We start from the raw sequence: 21,943 nt of genomic DNA, 5'->3' as shown, positions 1-21,943 counted from the left end.
GCCCCATGGGCAGGGTGCAGTGTATTTAAAAGGTAGGATATATGCTGGGGTATTTTACATGTCCTGATAATAAAATACTGCTGTAGGAAAGTACCATCTTTCTTGGCATGTTACCCCAATTTTTACCTGTATGTCAGTGTAGGAGGCTGGACTGGCTTGTAGTGAGTACCAAGGGGTGCTTGCACCTTGCACCAGCCCCAGTTATCCCTTATTAGTGTATGGGGTGTCTAGCAGTTTAGGCTGATAGATAATGGTAGCTTAGCAGAGCAGCTTAGGCTGAACTAGTGTAGGAAAGTACCATCTTGCCTGGCATGTTACCCCCATTTTTCACTGTATATATGTAGTTTTAGTTGTATGTGTCACTGGGACCCTGTTCACCAGGGCCCCAGTGCTCATAAGTGGGCCTGAATGTGTTACCTGTGTAGTGACTAACTGTCTCACAGAGGCTCTGCTAATCAGAACCTCAGTGGTTATGCTCTCTCATTTCTTTCAAATTGTCACTAACAGACTAGTGACCAATTTTACCAATTTACATTGGCTTACTGGAACACCCTTATAATTCCCTAGTATATGGTACTGAGGTACCCAGGGTATTGGGGTTCCAGGAGATCCCTATGGGCTGCAGCATTTCTTTTGCCACCCATAGGGAGCTCTGACAATTCTTACACAGGCCTGCCACTGCAGCCTGAGTGAAATAACGTCCACGTTATTTCACAGCCATTTTACACTGCACTTAAGTAACTTAAAAGTCACCTATATGTCTAACCTTTACCTGGTAAAGGTTAGGTGCAAAGTTACTTAGTGTGAGGGCACCCTGGCACTAGCCAAGGTGCCCCCACATTGTTCAGGGCCAATTCCCCGGACTTTGTGAGTGCGGGGACACCATTACACACGTGCACTACATATAGGTCACTACCTATATGTAGCTTCACCATGGTAACTCCGAATATGGCCATGTAACATGTCTATGATCATGGAATTGCCCCCTCTATACCATCCTGGCATAGTTGGTACAATCCCATGATCCCAGTGGTCTGTAGCACAGACCCTGGTACTGCCAAACTGCCTTTCCTGGGGTTTCACTGCAGCTGCTGCTGCTGCCAACCCCTCAGACAGGCATCTGCCCTCCTGGGGTCCAGCCAGGCCTGGCTCTGGATGGCAGAACAAAGAACTTCCTCTGAGAGAGGGTGTTACACCCTCTCCCTTTGGAAAATGGTGTGAAGGCAGGGGAGGAGTAGCCTCCCCCAGCCTCTGGAAATGCTTTCTTGGGCACAGATGTGCCCAATTCTGCATAAGCCAGTCTACACCGGTTCAGGGGACCCCTTAGCCCTGCTCTGGCGCGAAACTGGACAAAGGAAAGGGGAGTGACCACTCCCCTGACCTGCACCTCCCCTGGGAGGTGTCCAGAGCTCCTCCAGTGTGCTCCAGACCTCTGCCATTTTGGAAACAGAGGTGCTGCTGGCACACTGGACTGCTCTGAGTGGCCAGTGCCACCAGGTGACGTCAGAGACTCCTTCTGATAGGCTCCTTCAGGTGTTAGTAGCTGTAGGAGGCTGGACTGGCTTGTAGTGAGTACCAAGGGGTACTTGCACCTTGCACCAGGCCCAGTTATCCCTTATTAGTGTATAGGGTGTCTAGCAGCTTAGGCTGATAGATAATGGTAGCTTAGCAGAGCAGCTTAGGCTGAACTAGGAGACGTGTGAAGCTACTACAGTACCACTTAGTGTCATATGCACAATATCATAAGAAAACACAATACACAGTTATACTAAAAATAAAGGTACTTTATTTTTATGACAATATGCCAAAGTATCTTAGAGTGTACCCTCAGTAAGAGGATAGGAAATATACACAAGATATATATACCCAATAGCAAAAATATGCAGTATAGTCTTAGAAAACAGTGCAAACAATGTATAATTACAATAGGATGCAATGGGGAAACATAGGGATAGGGGCAACACAAACCATATACTCCAAAAGTGGAATGTGAACCACGAATGGACCCCAAACCTATGTGACCTTGTAGAGGGTCGCTGGGACTATTAGAAAATAGTGAGAGTTAGAAAAATAACCCTCCCCAAGACCCTGAAAAGTGAGTGCAAAGTGCACCAAAGTTCCCCTAAGGACAAAATAGTCGTGTTAGAGGGAGAATGCAAGGAAAACACAAATCAGCAATGCAACAACGATGGATTCCTGTCTGAAGGTACCTGTGGAACAAGGGGACCAAGTCCAAAAGTCACAAGCAGCTCGGAGATGGGCAGATGCCCAAGAAATGCCAGCGGTTGGTGCAAAGAAGCTCTTACTAGGCTGAAGAACTGTGAATACTGCAGGAACGACAAGGGTTAGAGACTTCCCCTTTGGAGGATGGATCCCCCACGCCTTGGAGAGTCGTGCAGAAGTGTTTTCCCGCCGGATGGACGCCAACAAGCCTTGCTACACGCAAATCGTGCGTTTGGCGTTTTTGGACGCTGCTGGGGCCCAGGAGGGACCAGGAGGTCGCAAATTGGACCTGCAGAGAGAGGGGACGTCGAGCAAGACAAAGAGCCCTCACTGAAGCAGGTAGCACCCGGAGAAGTGCCAGAAACAGGCACTACGAGGATGCGTGAAACGGTGCTCGCCGAAGTTGCACAAAGGAGTCCCACGTCGCCGGAGACCAACTTAGAAAGTCGTGCAATGCAGGTTAGAGTGCCGTGGACCCAGGCTTGGCTGTGCACACAGGATTTCCGCCGGAAGTGCACAGGGGCCGGGGAAGCTTGCAAAGTCGCGGTTCCCAGCAATGCAGCCCAGCGAGGTGAGGCAAGGACTTACCTCCACCAAACTTGGGCTGAAGAGTCACTGGACTGTGGGGGTCACTTGGACGGTGTCGCTGGATTCGAGGGACCTCGCTCGTCGTGCTGAGAGGAGACCCAAGGGACCGGAGATGCAGCTTTTTGGTGCCTGCGGTTGCAGGGGGAAGATTCCGTCGACCCACGGGAGATTTCTTCGGAGCTTCTGGTGCAGAGAGGAGGCAGACTACCCCCACAGCATGCACAAGCAGGAAAACAGTCGAGAAGGCGGCAGGATCAGCGTTACAGAGTTGCAGTAGTCGTCTTTGCTACTATGTTGCAGGTTTGCAGGCTTCCAGCGCGGTCAGCGGTCGATTCCTTATCAGAAGGTGAAGAGGGAGATGCAGAGGAACTCGGCTGAGCTCATGCATTCGTTATCTAAAGTTTCCCCAGAGACAGAGACCCTAAATAGCCAGAAAAGAGGGTTTGGCTACCTAGGAGAGAGGAAAGGCTACTAACACCTGAAGGAGCCTATCAGCAGGAGTCTCTGACGTCACCTGGTGGCACTGGCCACTCAGAGCAGTCCAGTGTGCCAGCAGCACCTCTGTTTCCAAGATGGCAGAGGTCTGGAGCACACTGGAGGAGCTCTGGACACCTCCCAGGGGAGGTGCAGGTCAGGGGAGTGGTCACTCCCCTTTCCTTTGTCCAGTTTCGCGCCAGAGCAGGGGCTAAGGGGTCCCTGAACCGGTGTAGACTGGCTTATGCAGAATTGGGCACCTCTGTGCCCAACAAAGCATTTCCAGAGGCTGGGGGAGGCTACTCCTCCCCTGCCTTCACACCATTTTCCAAAGGGAGAGGGTGTCACACCCTCTCTCAGAGGAAGTTCTTTGTTCTGCCATCCTGGGCCAGGCCTGGCTGGACCCCAGGAGGGCAGATGCCTGTCTGAGGGGTTGGCAGCAGCAGCAGCTGCAGAGAAACCCCAGGAAGGGCAGTCTGGCAGTACCAGGGTCTGTGCTACAGACCACTGGGATCATGGAATTGTACCAACAATGCCAGGATGGCATAGAGGGGGCAATTCCATGATCATAGACATGTTACATGGCCATATTCGGAGTTACCATGGTGAAGCTACATATAGGTAGTGACCTATATGTAGTGCACGCGTGTAATGGTGTCCCCGCACTCACAAAGTTCAGTGAATTGGCTCTGAACAATGTGGGGGCACCTTGGCTAGTGCCAGGGTGCCCTCACACTAAGTAACTTTGCACCTAACCTTTACCAGGTAAAGGTTAGACATATAGGTGACTTATAAGTTACTTAAGTGCAGTGTAAAATGGCTGTGAAATAACGTGGACGTTATTTCACTCAGGCTGCAGTGGCAGGCCTGTGTAAGAATTGTCAGAGCTCCCTATGGGTGGCAAAAGAAATGCTGCAGCCCATAGGGATCTCCTGGAACCCCAATACCCTGGGTACCTCAGTACCATATACTAGGGAATTATAAGGGTGTTCCAGTAAGCCAATGTAAATTGGTAAAAATGGTCACTAGCCTGTTAGTGACAATTTGAAAGTAATGAGAGAGCATAACCACTGAGGTTCTGGTTAGCAGAGCCTCAGTGAGACAGTTAGGCACCACACAGGGAACATATACATGCACACCTATGAGCACTGGGGCCCTGTGTGACAGGGTCCCAGTGACACATACATATAGGCCACAAACCTATGAGCACTGGGGTCCTGACTAGCAGGATCCCAGTGACACATAACAACCATACTGAAAACATGGTGTTTTCACTATGAGCACTGAGGCCTGGCTATCAGGATCCCAGTGAGACAGTGAAAACAGTGACAAACACCCTGACATACACTCACAAACAGGCCAAAAGTGGGGGTAACAAGGCTAGAAAGAGGCTACCTTCTCACACAAGCCTATCCTCTCTCCTAGGTAGCCAAACACCTCTTTTCTGGCTATTTAGGGTCTCTGTCTCTGGGGAAACTTTAGATAACGAATGCAAGAGCTCATCCGAGTTCCTCTGCATAAAACAATATGCCAAAGTATCTCAGAGTGTACCCTCAGTGAGAGGATAGGAAATATACACAAGATATATATACACAATAGCAAAAATATGCAGTATAGTCTTAGAAAACAGTGCAAACAATGTATAGTTACAATAGGATGCAATGGGGACACATAGGGATAGGGGCAACACAAACCATATACTCCAAAAGTGGAATGCGAACCACGAATGGACCCCAAACCTATGTGACCTTGTAGAGGGTCGCTGGGACTATTAGAAAATAGTGAGGGTTAGAAAAATAGCCCACCCCAAGACCCTGAAAAGTGAGTGCAAAGTGCACTAAAGTTCCCCAAAGGACAAAGAAGTCGTGATAGGGGAATAAGGCAGGAAAGACACAAACCAACAATGCAACAATGATGGATTTCCAGTCGAGGGTACCTGTGGAACAAGGGGACCAAGTCCAAAAGTCACAAGCAAGTCGGAGATGGGCAGATGCCCAGGAAATGCCAGCTGCGGGTGCAAAGAAGCTTCTACTGGACAGAAGAAGCTGAGGTTTCTGCAGGAACGAAAAGGGCTAGAGACTTTCCCTTTGGTGGACGGATCCCTCTCGCCTTGGAGAGTCGTGCAGAAGTGTTTTCCCGCTGAAAGACCGCCAACAAGCCTTGCTAGGTGCAAATCGTGCAGTAAGCGTTTTTGAATGCTGCTGTGGCCCAGGAAGGACCAGGATGTTGCAAATTGCGTCAGGAGAGAGAGGGACGTCGAGCAAGACAAGGAGCCCTCTCAGCAGCAGGTAGCACCCAGAAAAGTGCCAGAAACAGGCACTAGAAGGATGTGTGAAACGGTGCTCACCCGAAGTCGCACAAAGAAGTCCCACGTCGCCGGAGGACAACTTAGGAGGTCGTGCAATGCAGGTTAGAGTGCCGTGGACCCAGACTGGACAGTGCACAAAGGATTTCCGCCAGAAGTGCACGGAGGCCGGAGTAGCTGCAAAAGTCGCAGTTCCCAGCAATGCAGTCTAGCGAGGTGAGGCAAGGACTTACCTCCACCAAACTTGGACTGAAGAGTCACTGGACTGTGGGAGTCACTTGGACAGAGTTGCTGGATTCGAGGGACCTCGCTCGTTGTGCTGAGAGGAGACCCAAGGGACCGGTAATGGAGCTTTTTGGTGCCTGCGGTTGCAGGGGGAAGATTCCGTCGACCCACTGGAGATTTCTTCGGAGCTTCTAGTGCAGAGAGGAGGCAGACTACCCCCACAGCATGCACCACCAGGAAAACAGTTGAGAAGGCGGCAGGATCAGCGTTACAGAGTTGCAGTAGTCGTCTTCGCTACTATGTTGCAGTTTTGCAGGCTTCCAGCGCGGTCAGCAGTCGATTCCTTGGCAGAAGGTGAAGAGAGAGATGCAGAGGAACTCGGATGAGCTCTTGCATTCGTTATCTACCGTTTCCCCAGAGACAGAGACCCTAAATAGCCAGAAAAGAGGGTTTGGCTACCTAGGAGAGAGGATAGGCTAGCAACACCTGAAGGAGCCTATCAGAAGGAGTCTCTGACGTCACCTGGTGGCACTGGCCACTCAGAGCAATCCAGTGTGCCAGCAGCACCTCTGTTTCCAAGATGGCAGAGGTCTGGAGCACACTGGAGGAGCTCTGGACACCTCCCAGGGGAGGTGCAGGTCAGGGGAGTGCTCACTCCCCTTTCCTTTGTCCAGTTTTGCGCCAGAGCAGGGCTAAGGGGTCCCCTGAACCGGTGTAGACTGGCTTATGCAGAATTGGGCACATCTGTGCCCAAGAAAGCATTTCCAGAGGCTGGGGGAGGCTACTCCTCCCCTGCCTTCACACCATTTTCCAAAGGGAGAGGGTGTAACACCCTCTCTCAGAGGAAGTCCTTTGTTCTGCCATCCTGGGCCAGGCCTGGCTGGACCCCAGGAGGGCAGATGCCTGTCTGAGGGGTTGGCAGCAGCAGCAGCTGCAGTGAAACCCCAGGAAGGGCAGTTTGGCAGTACCAGGGTCTGTGCTACAGACCACTGGGATCATGGGATTGTGCCAACTATGCCAGGATGGCATAGAGGGGGCAATTCCATGATCATAGACATGTTACATGGCCATATTCGGAGTTACCATTGTGAAGCCACATATAGGTAGTGACCTATATGTGGTGCACACGTGTAATGGTGTCCCCGCACTCACAAAGTCCGGGGAATTGGCCCTGAACAATGTGGGGGCACCTTGGCTAGTGCCAGGGTGCCCTCACACTAAGTAACTTTGCACCTAACCTTTACCAGGTAAAGGTTAGACATATAGGTGACTTATAAGTTACTTAAGTGCAGTGTAAAATGGCTGTGAAATAACGTGGACGTTATTTCACTCAGGCTGCAGTGGCAGGCCTGTGTAAGAATTGTCAGAGCTCCCTATGGGTGGCAAAAGAAATGCTGCAGCCCATAGGGATCTCCTGGAACCCCAATACCCTGGGTACCTCAGTACCATATACTAGGGAATTATAAGGGTGTTCCAGTAAGCCAATGTAAATTGGTAAAATTGGTCACTAGCCTGTTAGTGACAATTTGGAAAGAAATGAGAGAGCATAACCACTGAGGTTCTGATTAGCAGAGCCTCAGTGAGACAGTTAGTCACTACACAGGTAACACATTCAGGCACACTTATGAGCACTGGGGCCCTGGATGACAGGGTCCCAGTGACACATACAACTAAAACAACATATATACAGTGAAAAATGGGGGTAACATGCCAGGCAAGATGGTACTTTCCTACAGTCAGTATGTTATTGCCTGTCTCACTGGGATCCTGCTGGTCAGGACCCCAGTGCTCATAGTTTATGGCCTAATGTGTGTGTCTATATAGTGCTTGACTGTGTCACTGAGGCTCTGCTAACCAGAACCTCAGTGCTAATGCTCTCTCTGCTTTTAAATTTGTCACTGTAGGCTAGTGACTTAATTTACCAATTTCAATTGGCAAACTGGACCCCCCTAATAAGTCCCTGGTATATGGTACCTAGGTACCCAGGGCATTGGGGTTCCAGGAGATCCATATGGGCTGAAGCATTTCTTTTGCCACACATAGGGAGCTCAGACAAACTCTTGCACAGGCCTGACATTGCAGCCTGTGTGAAATAGTGCACACACTATTTCACAGCCATTTTCACTGCACTTAAGTAACTTATAAGTCACCAATATGTATAACCCTCACTTGCTGAAGGTTAGGTGCAAAGTTACTAAGTGTGAGGGAAGACTTGCAATAGCAAAGATTCCCCACATAGTTCAGGGCCATTTCCCGGGACTTTGTGAGTGCGGGGACGCCATTACACAGGTGCACTACATATAGGTCAATACCTATATGCAGTTTCACAATGGTAACTCCAAATATGGCCATGTAACATGTCTAAGATCATGGAATTGTCCCTCCATTCCAAATCTGGTATTGGGGAGCCAATTCCATGCATCCTGGGGGTTCCAGCATTGCCAAACCAGCTCTCTGAGACTTGCCCTGCAGCTACAGCTGCTGCCACCTCACAGACAGGGTTCTGCCCTCCTGGGGTCTGAGCAGCTCAGTCCCAGGAAGGCATAACAAAGCATTTCCTCTGAGAGCATGGTGTTACACCCTCTCCCTTTTGAAATAGGTGTTACAGGCTGGGTAGGGGTAGCCTCCCCAAGCCTCTGGAAAAGCCTTGAAGGGCACAGATGGTGCCATCCTTGCATAAACCAGTCTACACCGGTTCAGGGACCCCTTGTCCCCTGCTCTGGTGCGAAACTGGACAAAGGAAAAGGAGTGACCACTACCCTGTCCATCACCACCCCAGGGGTGGTGCCCAGAGCTCCTCAGGTGTGTCCCAGACTTCAGCCATCTTGCTTTGCAAGGTGTGGGGGCACTCTGGAGGGCTCTGAGTATCCAGTGCCGCAGGTGATATCAGAGACCCCTCCTGATAGGTCCTTACCTGATGAGGTAGCCAATCCCCCTCTAAGGGCTATTTATGGTCTCTCCTCTCGGTTCTCTTCAGATTCTGCTTGCAAGTTTTCTCCAGCAATCCTATGCAACTACTACTTCACCCTCTGACCTCGGATCCACCGCATCCTGCTCCAGGAACCGCTGTAACAGCAACAAAGTATCCACAAGGGATACTTTTCTTCTGCAACTTCGGCTCCAGCCAGCAACTGCAACAATTTCCACGGTGTGTACGCTCTGGGAAACTTCCTGTCTTCATCCTGCACAAGGACCGAAGAAATCTCCCGTGGGATGACAGAGTCACTCCCCTGCTCACGCAGTCACCTTCCAAGATGACAACCAGTACCCTTGGACTCCTCTCACAGTGAAGAGCGTGCTCCTAAGGACACAGAGGGTGGACCCCATCGACATAGGCTGTCCTGAGGTCCTGCTGACGCAATTTGGAGGAGGTAGGACCTTGCCTTTCCTGAGAGTAACGGTACCCCTGTGTACTGCGTCTTCTTCATCTCCTGAGGCCTCTGTGCACTATTTGCAGAATTCCTTTGTGCACATCCTGGCCCAGGTCCCCAGCACTCCATCCTGTGATGCTCAACTCGCTGAGTTGTTCTCTTTGTAGGTTAGAAACATATGTTTAAAGGAGTGTTTTGTGGTACAAGTACATACCACCGAAACCTACTCTGAAGTGACATGAGTCTGCATTTGCTATGCCACATGTCCACACATGCACAGGGAAGATACTTTCCGTGCCCACCATGCAAGCCCTTTCATTGTCACTCAAGTGTAAGGGTGAAGTCTGTACTATGATAGTTGCCTGTGGGGACTATATGCATTGAGTCAGTGTTGCAGAGTGTAAATGTGTTTGTCCAGTCAGGCCTAACGAGTTTACCCTTCAGAAACCACATTGCTGTGTGGTGTTTCATTGTGGCTCACATCACAGTACATGTTGCTGGGGCATCGAATAACTGATGTCTTTATGCTTGCTTAGTCATTGTAGGCCTTGAGCAGGGTAGTGGGTTAGTCAGCAGATGAATCCAAAAGTGTGTAGTCATGTCCCTGTACTTATTGGCATGTGCTTCACACTTGTGGTGTGTTGACAAATTGCCCATCTTATGCTTGGTGTTTCTGATGTATGTGACACAACCATTTGAGCAAAAACTTGTGTTTGTAATCGCTTGATTTGTTTTTTGCATCCATATAGGTAAACACCCATCGAAAGAAGAAGATTTGGAGAGCCATCGCCCAGGAGGTGCAGATCTGGGGTTCCATAGCCAGCAAAGTGCCCACTGTTGCAAGAGGTGGAAGGACTTGAGGTGCTGGGCCAGAAGATCTCAGAGATTCAGATAGGGCTGTCCTTCTAATGTGGGCGGCCACACCTCACATATAGTTGCATGCCAACCTGTCTTTGGAATTGGACATATTTAATGGGGCTACATTTTATGTGGTGCCACAGACAGGAGTGTGTCACCATTGATTGTTGGCTCACACATACTCTCACCCGTCATTGCATGTCATTTGGCATGTACAACTTCAGTAGCAATGAGAGATATGACATGTAGGGCTAGAGTTTTTACACACAATGCCCATTTCCATGCCATTGATGTGGCATCAAGGGGCAAAGTGCACTGCACATGTTAAATGGGAAAGATTTGTTGCCTCACTGTTGGCACACATCATGGAGTGTCTTACAGTTTTGTTGGAATCACATGTGGTTGGGTAGAACCATTCATCCACGGACAACTGGGTTTGCAGGACCAAAATGAAGACAGTGATGTAGCTTCCCATTGAGCAACATGCCCAGGGCCTTCTACAAGGTAATGTAAATCCCTGGACCTCTCCAATATGCAAAGAACTAATGGCTTCTACTGATGCAATCCGAGTTTGTCATTGCAAGGGGTGCCATATAGTAGTGGTGGTTTTCCGGGGGCTACCTGTTTCATTGTGTTATGTATTTTAGCAACATATCTCCCTGTCAATTTGCACATTTTGACTACAGTGTACATTTCCATGCCAAATATGTAGTATATCTGATCAACATTAGTACTACCTCCATGACTCAATTAGGACAATTTACACATGGTGAAGTGTGCATTGTTGACATGTTTCCAGTGTGACGTGAGCATTTCTATGTCACCTTCTTCAGGATACTGTACTGCTTTCAGCAACATGGCATTTTAGGGGTATGTGCAAAGTGAAATGTGTCCATGAATGCTCCTGATGTCGCCATCACTATTATGTAGGTATTGTTTGCATTGTGAGCCTTGGATATTCATTTCACAACCTATTGTGCATTCCATTGACCTTCCTTTGTGTTGCAATGTGGGTGCTGTGTGGGTCCATCGATGAGCAGCACCTGCGGCAGGACGTGTGTGTGATGGGCTCCATGGCGGCACAGGTCATGTAACACTGCCTGCAGGTGAGTTGCTTCCTTTATGCTTTCCGTTTCCACCTGCTGGGATGTGGTGGTTGGACTGCCATGGTCACGATGGCGGTAGGCAACATCATGTTGCCATCCAAAACACCAGCTCCGTCGGCCTTTTTGGCCTGCCTCGCCACCGCAGTGGTCTGCGCTGCCTGGTGGTGCTGGCGGGACTGCAGCAGTCTTTGCTTATGGGACTGTCAGCATCGTAATACTGTGGTCTGACTGCCAAGCAGATGGCGGTCACACCGCCGCCATGGTGGTGCACAAACCGCCAAACTCGTAATGTGACCCTTTGAGAATATATAACATTAATTTCAATATGTAATATTCATTTTAAAGCAAATCCACATAAGTTAAGAGCAAGCCATATTCATTGAAACAGGAGTCATATTAATTTAAACATAGCTTGTGTTCATTTCAATATTTGCCTAATTAATTTCAAAGCATGTTACATTTATCTCACAGTTTAATTTTCATTTAAAAAAGTGTGATATTCATGTTACAGAATGTCATATAACTTTTGATGTGGGCCATATTAATTTCATCAGGTGTCATTCATTTCAAAGTGGCTCATATTCATCTTAACATGTGTCATGTTCCTTTCTATGAATGTCATTCATTTCAATGGATGTCATATTCACCTTAACACCTGTCATAATAATTTTAACACAGGTCATATCCATTTCAACATAGGTCATATTAATTTCAATATATGCAGTATTTAATTTGCTGTGTATCATATCAATTTCAAAGCACAACATATTCATTTTGACAGGTTTCATTTTAATTTCAGCATTGGTCATATTCAGTTTAAGACATGTTGAATTAATTTCGGTGGAACTCATATTTGTTTCAATGCATGTCATATTCATCTTAGCATGTGTCATCTTTCTTTCACTGGATGCTTCATTCATATTAACACATCTTAATTTTAACATGAATCATATCCATTGCAACATATATCATAATCATGTCAATGTATATCATATCGCTTTCAATGCAAGGTGTGATAAATGTCATGATCATTTTAACGTTACTCGTATTAATTTTAAAACATGTCAAATTTATTTAAATGAGGGTCATATTCATTTCAACGTAGGTCATATTCATATTAACACTTGTCATATTAATTTTAAGATGCAACGTATCAATTTTAGCATATATCATATTAATTTGAATATCTATCATATTAGTTTGAATATGTGTCATATTAATTTAAAGGTGTGCCATATTCGTTTTAACAAATCTCATGTGAATTTCAGCTGTGGTCATACTTATTTGAAGACAAGTCAGCTTCAATTCAATGGGGTTGCATTAATTTCAACACAAGCCATATTAATTTTTAATCATCTCCTATTCATTTCTGTATGTCTCATATTCGTTGCCATCTCGGTAATATTCATTTCAACACAATTCAAATTCATTGCAACATGGTTAATGTTCATTTCAATGTACATTGTATTAGTTTCAATGTGCATTGTTTTCTTTTCAGAATATAATATATTAATTTCAATATTATATATTATTTTCAATCGGCCATATTAATTTTAATGTATGTCATATTTCTCTTGGTATAAGTCAATCATTTCAAGAAATGCCCCATTCTTTTTGGTGAATATTGTATTCATTTCAGTGATTGCTTTATTGTTTACAGTGAGGGCCATATTAATTTCAGTATGATTTAAAATATATTTCGGTATATTTCTTATTCAATTTGGTGTGTGTGTTATTCATATTAATCACTAAGTAGCATATTCATTCTGCCAGGTTTCATATTTGTTTTGGTTCAATTCAGATTCACTCTGCCAGGTATCATAATTATTTTGACACATAGTACATTCATTCTGGTTTATGTCATATTCATTTTGCAGCACGCTATGCATTTCAGGAGGTGTCCAATAAGGGGAGCTGTAATTTTGACATGAACGGCTTCCCATAGTCCCCTCTCTGATGATTATGATGTTTGGCCCCTTCCTTGATGTCTGCCCTGACGGAAAGTGGCCACTTCTCAGGCTTAATGGGGCAGGAGGTGCCTCTCAGTGCCTCACTTTTCACTTGTCCTATCTCACCTATGCTTTCCCTTCCTGATGCAGCGCGGGTAAGACCATCCCTGTTCCCTCCTGTTTTTCTCAAAGGGGATAAAGAGCAGCAGGGCTCGTGGCTCCTTCTGCATGCAAATTCCTGGCTTTTTGCTGCTTTGAGTCTCGGTGCTTCTCGTCTCGGTTTCAGCAACATGTGAAACAAAGACCTGCCTGAGTACCTTGATAGCCGACAACAACCGCGCTGATTGGCTAAGACGGCCAGGAGGTGGGTGAAGAACAACAAAGTCAATTGCAGGTACACTCTTGTACTTGTTTTCAACAATCTTTATTAAAAACTCATGACTGACATGAAGGCAGGCATACAGCAGCTCAAAATAAATAGGAATGTACCGATTATTGATTTAAAAAAATAATAGTCAAACTGGAAGACTGCAGGCTGGAAATAAAAGAATATTACCTGCATTTAACTGCGAGAGTTTTACTATAATAGTTGATGATATGACGGGGAGTGTGGTTTAAAACTTTGAGTCCCTTACATCATGTGATTCCGGTATAATCTCCCCGTTCATTAAAAAGTACAAATGAATTTGACTTTATCTGATATAATCTGGTTCTCGATGCCCTTGAGTGGAGTTTGCACTTAACAAACCTGTAAAAAAGGTGTCTGATACTTACAGCATGATATTGATATTACCCACAGCTCTGGTGGCTCCTGTATATTTTCTAGTAAATCTGAATACAAAGGGTTAAACACATTGTGGTGCAGCGTAAGAAGCTTGCATCCCAACAGACTATTTCACTTGAATTAATGGGTGTAAAGAAACCTTTCGATTATAAAAGCCATTTTTGTTTAGGGAAATAAAACTCAGTCCCTTACTTTGCCAATTAGTTAGGGTTTCGAAGTAACTGCAAAAATAATGCTTGGGAGTGACTGGCATAAAACGAGTCTAAAAGACTGGTTATTCACATACAAAACGCTTGGGCGATAAAGCTTTGCAGATTTGAGCTCTGTGTACACTGGAACTATGCATTTGGAAATCAGAGAATGCTATTTCAAGGTTCCTTTTAGACTACCTCGTCCAATGCGAGCAATTATTCTGATTTATGCAAGAATAGTCCTGTGCTAATTTAAATTACGGCGTGGACTGACATCTTCACTTCTGCTGTATGCAAATGAACAAGGGAGGCAAAAATATTGCAGTAATGTGTTCCAATTTAAATGGTTTGAAAAAATATTTACTTTTAAATTAGAAATATGAAAACAGCAGTACAGACTGTCGAAACGTATAGTGATGTAAAATCACCCTGCTGAGTGGACAGAAAGCTACGATAGTAAACCTGTACACACACGAAAAAAAAGCCAAAAAAGGAGGGCGCATAGGATAAAGTAAATAGATGATGAAACAGAAGTATCAACTTGGTGGAGAAGCAGAGCAGGCATTAATGACAGTTGCACAAAAGAACAATTTGGTTAATGCACCTACGGCATAGATCTGTCTCTTCATATGTGCAAGCGGCAGGTTATAATTGTGGAATAACTTGCTCAGCCCTTCATCCTTTTGAGGTCAATAAAATAATCTTTGGTTTTTGCACTACTCGAATCTGTGACTACCAGCAATAGAACTGGGCTACACTGTGCTAACAAATATTACATAACACAGCACAGTCCTGACAGGTTTCCTATGTCTATGTGCAACTAGCCGCTTCAGTCTAGGTTTTTTCTCTGCGTTCTGGGACTTGTAGTCTTATTTAACTCAATGTAAAACCAAGACTGCAAGACCCAGAATGCTAAGAAAAAAACAGGACTGGGCTAACTTGCCACACAGAGACCTGGGAAACATGACAGCTGCAGGTTACAGATCCCGACATTTTACCCTCCACTCATTGACTTTTTATTAATGCGACAGAGTGCAAGCATGATCGTATGCACAGCTTTTCTGATGGATTGTACCTGCAGGAATGGTGGAATTACAGCTAGATTTCAGCATCAGAAAAAAACCAACAATCCATTGGGCTGTGTTACCTGAATAGGAATATATGGTCCGCAACAAAGGGTCAACCAAATGAGATATTGTAACAATATTGAAATAAACCTGTTACATAGAAGTAGCTCTTTGCCTTGGGTGCATTGACTCCCCTACTGTGTTTACAACTCATGATTTCCAGGTTACTCACACATTGCTAAAGCATTACCTACCCCGTCTGAGCTGTTGTGTTGGTATGTGAACATGACATGCAATTTTCACAGCGTTTTATGCAAAAGAAGCAGTTAATCATTCCTCACTGTTTCTGCAAATGGAGTATGTGAATGCAGGATACACAAAAATATATGCAATCGGCTCTAGGCTTACTGAGCCATTTAGCTGGGACAACTTTGTAAACTGCATGCTACTCACAGTTGTCTATAGAAGACTGTCCTCTTTTCCCCACTTATGGGAACCTGTGACATGCATGTTCATAGTGTAATTTAAAGTACATTGTATTTTTGTAAACAACATAAAATTTCTTAAATATTAAAATGATGTTTATTTTTAAGTAATCAACAGGTAATTCCAAAACCATTCAGCACAATTTCTAGTTTGCTAAGAATAACTGAATCAAAATGGACCTGTGCTTCTAAAGTAATCAGCAGACCATTCTTTAGTAATCAGGTAACATTTTAACTGAAGACAAAAAGTTAGTGCCTGTGAAGTAATCAGCAGGTCATTTTAAATCAATCCTCAAGTCATCGGGAACAATCACATCTTGTGAAGTCATCAGATGCTCATTTTCAAGTCATCCTCAAATCATCAAGCCCAAGTTTCTAAACTCTGCTGATGACTTCATGAGCTTGATGATGTCTGATGATGTGAAAATGGCTTCTGTTGTAGTTGGATGATCATCCTATGACTCTGGGATGGCTTCTAAAGTCATCCTGTTTGACTAGGGCACAGACAGGCAAACGGCCAGTGGAAGGTAGGAGCTGGACATGTATCGCCTCACTCACTCTTTTTCCCTGCAAATCAAACGCCCACCCAAGAAGTTGACATGAATGTCCACCTGCTTTCCACCCTCACCCGTTTCTAAGGCTAGGAAGTTTAAGGGTGAGAGGCAACATATTTTGTGGTCTTGCATAGGGGAAAAGAGTGAATTCAAATCTGTATAACCAACATATGGCGTTTTATATAAATGTGTAATGAAAATACTGTACAATTTAATTATCGCTGATGTGGGTTTGGGGCAGGCCTACAATGTGTTTCTCGTTAGTGCCAAGTAATTTTGTAGGTCTCGAACTCGAGTAGGTTACAAGTACCCCTCCCTCTAAACCATCCGAAATGATTGCGCTATATTGGCGCAAATAAATGCTATACCTGTATGTATCGTGTATTTACCATTTCTCACCAGGACTGTGATTTTTTTTTAGTCAATGGCATTCTGGAATACGCGTGTGTTAAAGGTAGCTACAGTGTTTGACTCTCAGTGTGTAATGTCAGGCGTAGTGACAGAGGGCTTCTGAGCATTATGTTCATGTTTCCACGCAGACGTTTGTTAGGCACTAATTAATCTATAAGGAAAAATACTGAATGCAGTGCATTTAAGAGTTCACAAACACGTTGTTCAGTTCCACAAATTTCGTTTTTGTCTGCAGTTCCTTGTTATTCCAGAAATTTCACATGGCATATCTCGTTCAATCAAGTTATTTGTTCGCACTCTGGGACGTGTTGTGGTGTTTATCTAATTATAGAACCAGGACTGGACATTCCAGACTGCAAAGAAAACCTGAGCTGGATGAGCCACTCCCGGGTTCAGGGAAGTCTCGGAGCTCTATATTTCAGGACACATTTAGTAGAAATGAGCTCAGTACCAGCAGGGCGGTTAACCTGAGAAGAGTACTGTGTACGGCTGGAAGTCTGCTGGTTCCCGACACAAACTCTATTTCCGGCACATGGTCACGGATCCAGCCGTGGTAGAACGTGAGCGAGGCATATACCCCGGGTTGGTTGGGCGAGGCGCATGGGGACGGTCCCCAGCTCACAACACCGGCCTGCAGCCAAATGTCTCGGAATTTGCACACAAGGGGTCCTCCAGAGTCTCCCTGAAATACAAACACAGAGAGAAAGAGATCATTCACACAGCCCAAGAGTCTTCCGAAAATCACAGTTGTTCTTTCTATCCCTGAGATCTGGTCACAAGTCCTAATAAAACCAGTGGGTAAACAAACGAGATTGGGCAGAATGCAAGTGACATCATGGCATTACAGAATATGACATCACTCGTGTTTTCCCTGTGAGGCGCCCACTCCTGGACAGCCCCAGGGTAAAGCCAAGCATCCAAGTGCTGTGAGGGTCATTGGGAAGATTAAGCAAGCTATTGTCCAGAGTGGGACCCATTAATTAGATTAGACACCCGAGGGCGATAATTATCTGGTCCAAGGGAATTGAACCCTGGCCCTGGGCCAGATCTTTGTATCAGGGTCTGCTGCTCTAACCAGTGTGCCACACTTCACCACAAATGAACATAGTGAGGTCTTCTGGGGAGGGGGGAAGGTGTTGAGGTGTTGGCTACTTTGGAGCCCAACATAGCCCAATTCCTTTATAATTAGGGCTCATTTGGGCTTCCTCCATTATAGTTTTTGTGGCCTGGTGGCTGATGTCCAGCCATTTCTCAGCTTTTTCCCCACCCTCCACTTCCTTTTTTATGTTGAATTATTAGTCAGGTTTGGAATTTGTTTATGTTGATTGGTTTTGATGGAGCAGGTGTATATAGGGGGATTTCTGTTTTTGTAGTTTGTCCCTTGAATCAAGTGCATAGCGGTGGCATGGAAAGTTTGTACAGAAGGTTACAGAACGTTATGTTGAGTTTACATCGGTAAAACACAGTGAATGGGTGAGATAAGCCGGAAGTTTAAGGTTAAGAGGTAGTTCATTAGAGGCTAGTTGTTTAGAGTTAAGAGTTACAGTGTTGGTATTGGGGAGTATGTCAAAAGTTGGGCACAGCAATATAACAAGGAAAGGCTTATCGGGGAGGGGTCTTGTAAGTGGGATAGTCAGGGTGGCAGAGGGTAGGTTTTGGTCAGCAAATTAATTGTTTGTGAGAAGGTAGGTATGTAAGGCCAGTGGCCATGGTTTGTGATTCTTAATGTGCACCTGTTTCAATAAAAGCAGCCTTTTCCACACTTATGAGGGTAGTTTTTAGGTCGAGAATTCAAGACCTCTTGTATATACTTTAGTATATACTTCTATACTTCTTTGTGGTGTCTCTGCTTTTTCACTGGTTTGTTTCAGTGTCCTTAAAAAATCCTTGCTTGCTAATGGTCAATCCTTTCTCTTTGTCCCACCTTTTCTACAGTTGAACACTCCCCTGGAGCATGGCCCTAGTACTTGTACCCTTCCACTTGTGCCTATGTAGCATGTGCTTAGGGATTACTTTTTTCAAAGGCTAATAGCATTTGACCAGAGTGCTGGATGTTTCAGTGGCTCCAGGCTGTTTCTGTTTACAAGGCTCTCGTATATTACTTATTTTCATCTGCAATCATATGTGACTTTGTTTACTCCATTCCTCCCTCGCACATTTTCTGTTCTTGCATTTCAAATGCTTGTTCCTTTTGTCTGTCTGCGAGCTCACGGCGTCGCTTTGAACCGGCCACTTATGTCAACTGTTTTACTTTTTATTTTCAGTTTGTTTGGGAAGAAAACGCTAATAGCTCTTGTAGGAAAGTACCATCTTGCCTGGCATGTTACCCCCATTTTTCACTGTATATATGTCGTTTTAGTTGTATGTGTCACTGGGACCCTGGTAACCCAGGGCCCCAGTGCTCATAAGTGTGCCTGAATGTGTTACCTGTGTAGTGACTAACTGTCTCACTGAGGCTCTGCTAATCAGAACCTCAGTGGTTATGCTCTCTCATTTCTTTCCAAATTGTCACTGACAGGCTAGTGACCATTTTTACCAATTTACATTGGCTTACTGGAACACCCTTATAATTCCCTAGTATATGGTACTGAGGTACCCAGGGTATTGGGGTTCCAGGAGATCCCTATGGGCTGCAGCGTTTCTTTTGCCACCCATAGGGAGCTCTGACAATTCTTACACAGGCCTGCCACTGCAGCCTGAGTGAAATAACGTCCACGTTATTTCACAGCCATTTTACACTGCACTTAAGTAACTTATAAGTCACCTATATGTCTAACCTTTACCTGGTAAAGGTTAGGTGCAAAGTTACTTAGTGTGAGGGCACCCTGGCACTAGCCAAGGTGCCCCCACATTGTTCAGAGCCAATTCCCTGAACTTTGTGAGTGCGGGGACACCATTACACGCGTGCACTACATATAGGTCACTACCTACATGTAGCTTCACAATGGTAACTCCGAATATGGCCATGTAACATGTCTATGATCATGGAATTGCCCCCTCTATGCCATCCTGGCATAGTTGGCACAATCCCATGATCCCAGTGGTCTGTAGCACAGACCCTGGTACTGCCAAACTGCCCTTCCTGGGGTTTCACTGCAGCTGCTGCTGCTGCCAACCCCTCAGACAGGCAGCTGCCCTCCTGGGGTCCAGCCAGGCCTGGCCCAGGATGGCAGAACAAAGAACTTCCTCTGAGAGAGGGTGTGACACCCTCTCCCTTTGGAAAATGGTGTGAAGGCAGGGGAGGAGTAGCCTCCCCCAGCCTCTGGAAATGCTTTGTTGGGCACAGATGTGCCCAATTCTGCATAAGCCAGTCTACACCGGTTCAGGGACCCCTTAGCCCCTGCTCTGGCGCGAAACTGGACAAAGGAAAGGGGAGGGACCACTCCCCTGACCTGCACCTCCCCTGGGAGGTGTCCAGAGCTCCTCCAGTGTGCTCCAGACCTCTGCCATCTTGGAAACAGAGGTGCTGCTGGCACACTGGACTGCTCTGAGTGGCCAGTGCCACCAGGTGACGTCAGAGACTCCTGCTGATAGGCTCTTTCAGGTGTTAGTAGCCTATCCTCTCTCCTAGGTAGCCAAACCCTCTTTTCTGGCTATTTAGGGTCTCTGTCTCTGGGGAAACTTCAGATAACGAATGCAAGAGCTCATCCGAGTTCCTCTGCATCTCTCTCTTCACCTTCTGATAAGGAAACGACCGCTGACCGCGCTGGAAGCCTGCAAACCTGCAACATAGTAGCAAAGACGACTACTGCAACTCTGTAACGCTGATCCTGCCGCCTTCTCGACTGTTTTCCTGCTTGTGCATGCTGTGGGGGTAGCCTGCCTCCTCTCTGCACCAGAAGCTCCGAAGAAATCTCCCGTGGGTCGACGGAATCTTCCCCCTGCAAACCGCAGGCACCAAAAAGCTGCATTACCGGTCCCTTGGGTCTCCTCTCAGCACGACGAGCGAGGTCCCTCGAATCCAGCGACTCTGTCCAAGTGACCCCCACAGTCCAGTGACTCTTCAGCCCAAGTTTGGTGGAGGTAAGTCCTTGCCTCACCTCGCTGGGCTGCATTGCTGGGAACCGCGACTTTGCAGCTACTCCGGCCCCTGTGCACTTCCGGCGGAAATCCTTCGTGCACAGCCAAGCCTGGGTCCACGGCACTCTAACCTGTATTGCACGACTTTCTAAGTTGGTCTCCGGCGACGTGGGACTCCTTTGTGCAACTTCGGCGAGCACCGTTTCACGCATCCTCGTAGTGCCTGTTTCTGGCACTTCTCCGGGTGCTACCTGCTTCAGTGAGGGCTCTTTGTCTTGCTCGACGTCCCCTCTCTCTTCAGGTCCAATTTGCCACCTCCTGGGCCCCAGCAGCGTCCAAAAACGCCAAACGCACGATTTGCGTCTAGCAAGGCTTGTTGGCGTCCTTTCGGCGGGAAAACACTTCTGCACGACTCTCCAAGGCGAGAGGGATCCGTCCACCAAAGGGGAAGTCTCTAGCCCTTTTCGTTCCTGCAGAAACCTCAGCTTCTTCTGTCCAGTCGAAGCTTCTTTGCACCCGCAGCTGGCATTTCCTGGGCATCTGCCCATCTCCGACTTGCTTGTGACTTTTGGACTTGGTCCCCTTGTTCCACAGGTACCCTAGATTGGAAATCCACAGTTGTTGCATTGCTGGTTTGTGTCTTTCCTGCATTATTCCTCTAACACGACTATTTTGTCCTTAGGGGAACTTTAGTGCACTTTGCACTCACTTTTCAGGGTCTTGGGGAGGGTTATTTTTCTAACTCTCACTATTTTCTAATAGTCCCAGCGACCCTCTATAAGGTCACATAGGGTTGGGGTCCATTTGTGGTTCGCATTCCACTTTTGGAGTATATGGTTTGTGTTGCCCCTATCCCTATGTTTCCCCATTGCATCCTATTGTAACTATACATTGTTTGCACTGTTTTCTAAGACTATACTGCATGTTTTTGCTATTGTGTATATATATCTTGTGTATATTTCCTATCCTCTCACTGAGGGTACACTCTAAGATACTTTGGCATATTGTCATAAAAATAAAGTACCTTTATTTTTAGTATAACTGTGTATTGTGTTTTCTTATGATATTGTGCAAATGACACTAAGTGGTACTGTAGTAGCTTCACACGTCTCCTAGTTCAGCCTAAGCTGCTCTGCTAAGCTACCATTATCTATCAGCCTAAGCTGCTAGACACCCTATACACTAATAAGGGATAACTGGGCCTGGTGCAAGGTGCAAGTACCCCTTGGTACTCACTACAAGCCAGTCCAGCCTCCTACATTGGTTGTGCAGTGGTGGGATAAGTGCTTGAGACTACTTACCACTCTTGTCATTGTACTTTTCATAAGAGAA

General features: G+C 46.2%; 1 protein-coding gene across 4 annotated transcripts in view; it reads right to left on the bottom strand.

Moving 5' to 3' along the window:
* Window positions 1-11,918: 11,918 nt before the first annotated feature.
* Window positions 11,919-21,943, bottom strand: part of LOC138304285 (serine protease 27-like) — a 283,335-nt gene continuing 273,310 nt past the window's right edge. For all 4 annotated transcript variants that reach the window (XM_069244219.1, XM_069244218.1, XM_069244220.1 and 1 more), the window contains one exon: window positions 11,919-17,273. In XM_069244219.1, the coding sequence (XP_069100320.1) occupies window positions 17,128-17,273 (146 nt within the window). In that variant the 3' untranslated portion in view covers window positions 11,919-17,127. The remainder of the gene's footprint in view (window positions 17,274-21,943) is intronic.

This window comes from Pleurodeles waltl, chromosome 7, assembly GCF_031143425.1.
Source record: "Pleurodeles waltl isolate 20211129_DDA chromosome 7, aPleWal1.hap1.20221129, whole genome shotgun sequence".
Classification (NCBI taxonomy): domain Eukaryota; kingdom Metazoa; phylum Chordata; class Amphibia; order Caudata; family Salamandridae; genus Pleurodeles; species Pleurodeles waltl.
This window is presented reverse-complemented; position numbering and strand designations above follow the sequence as displayed.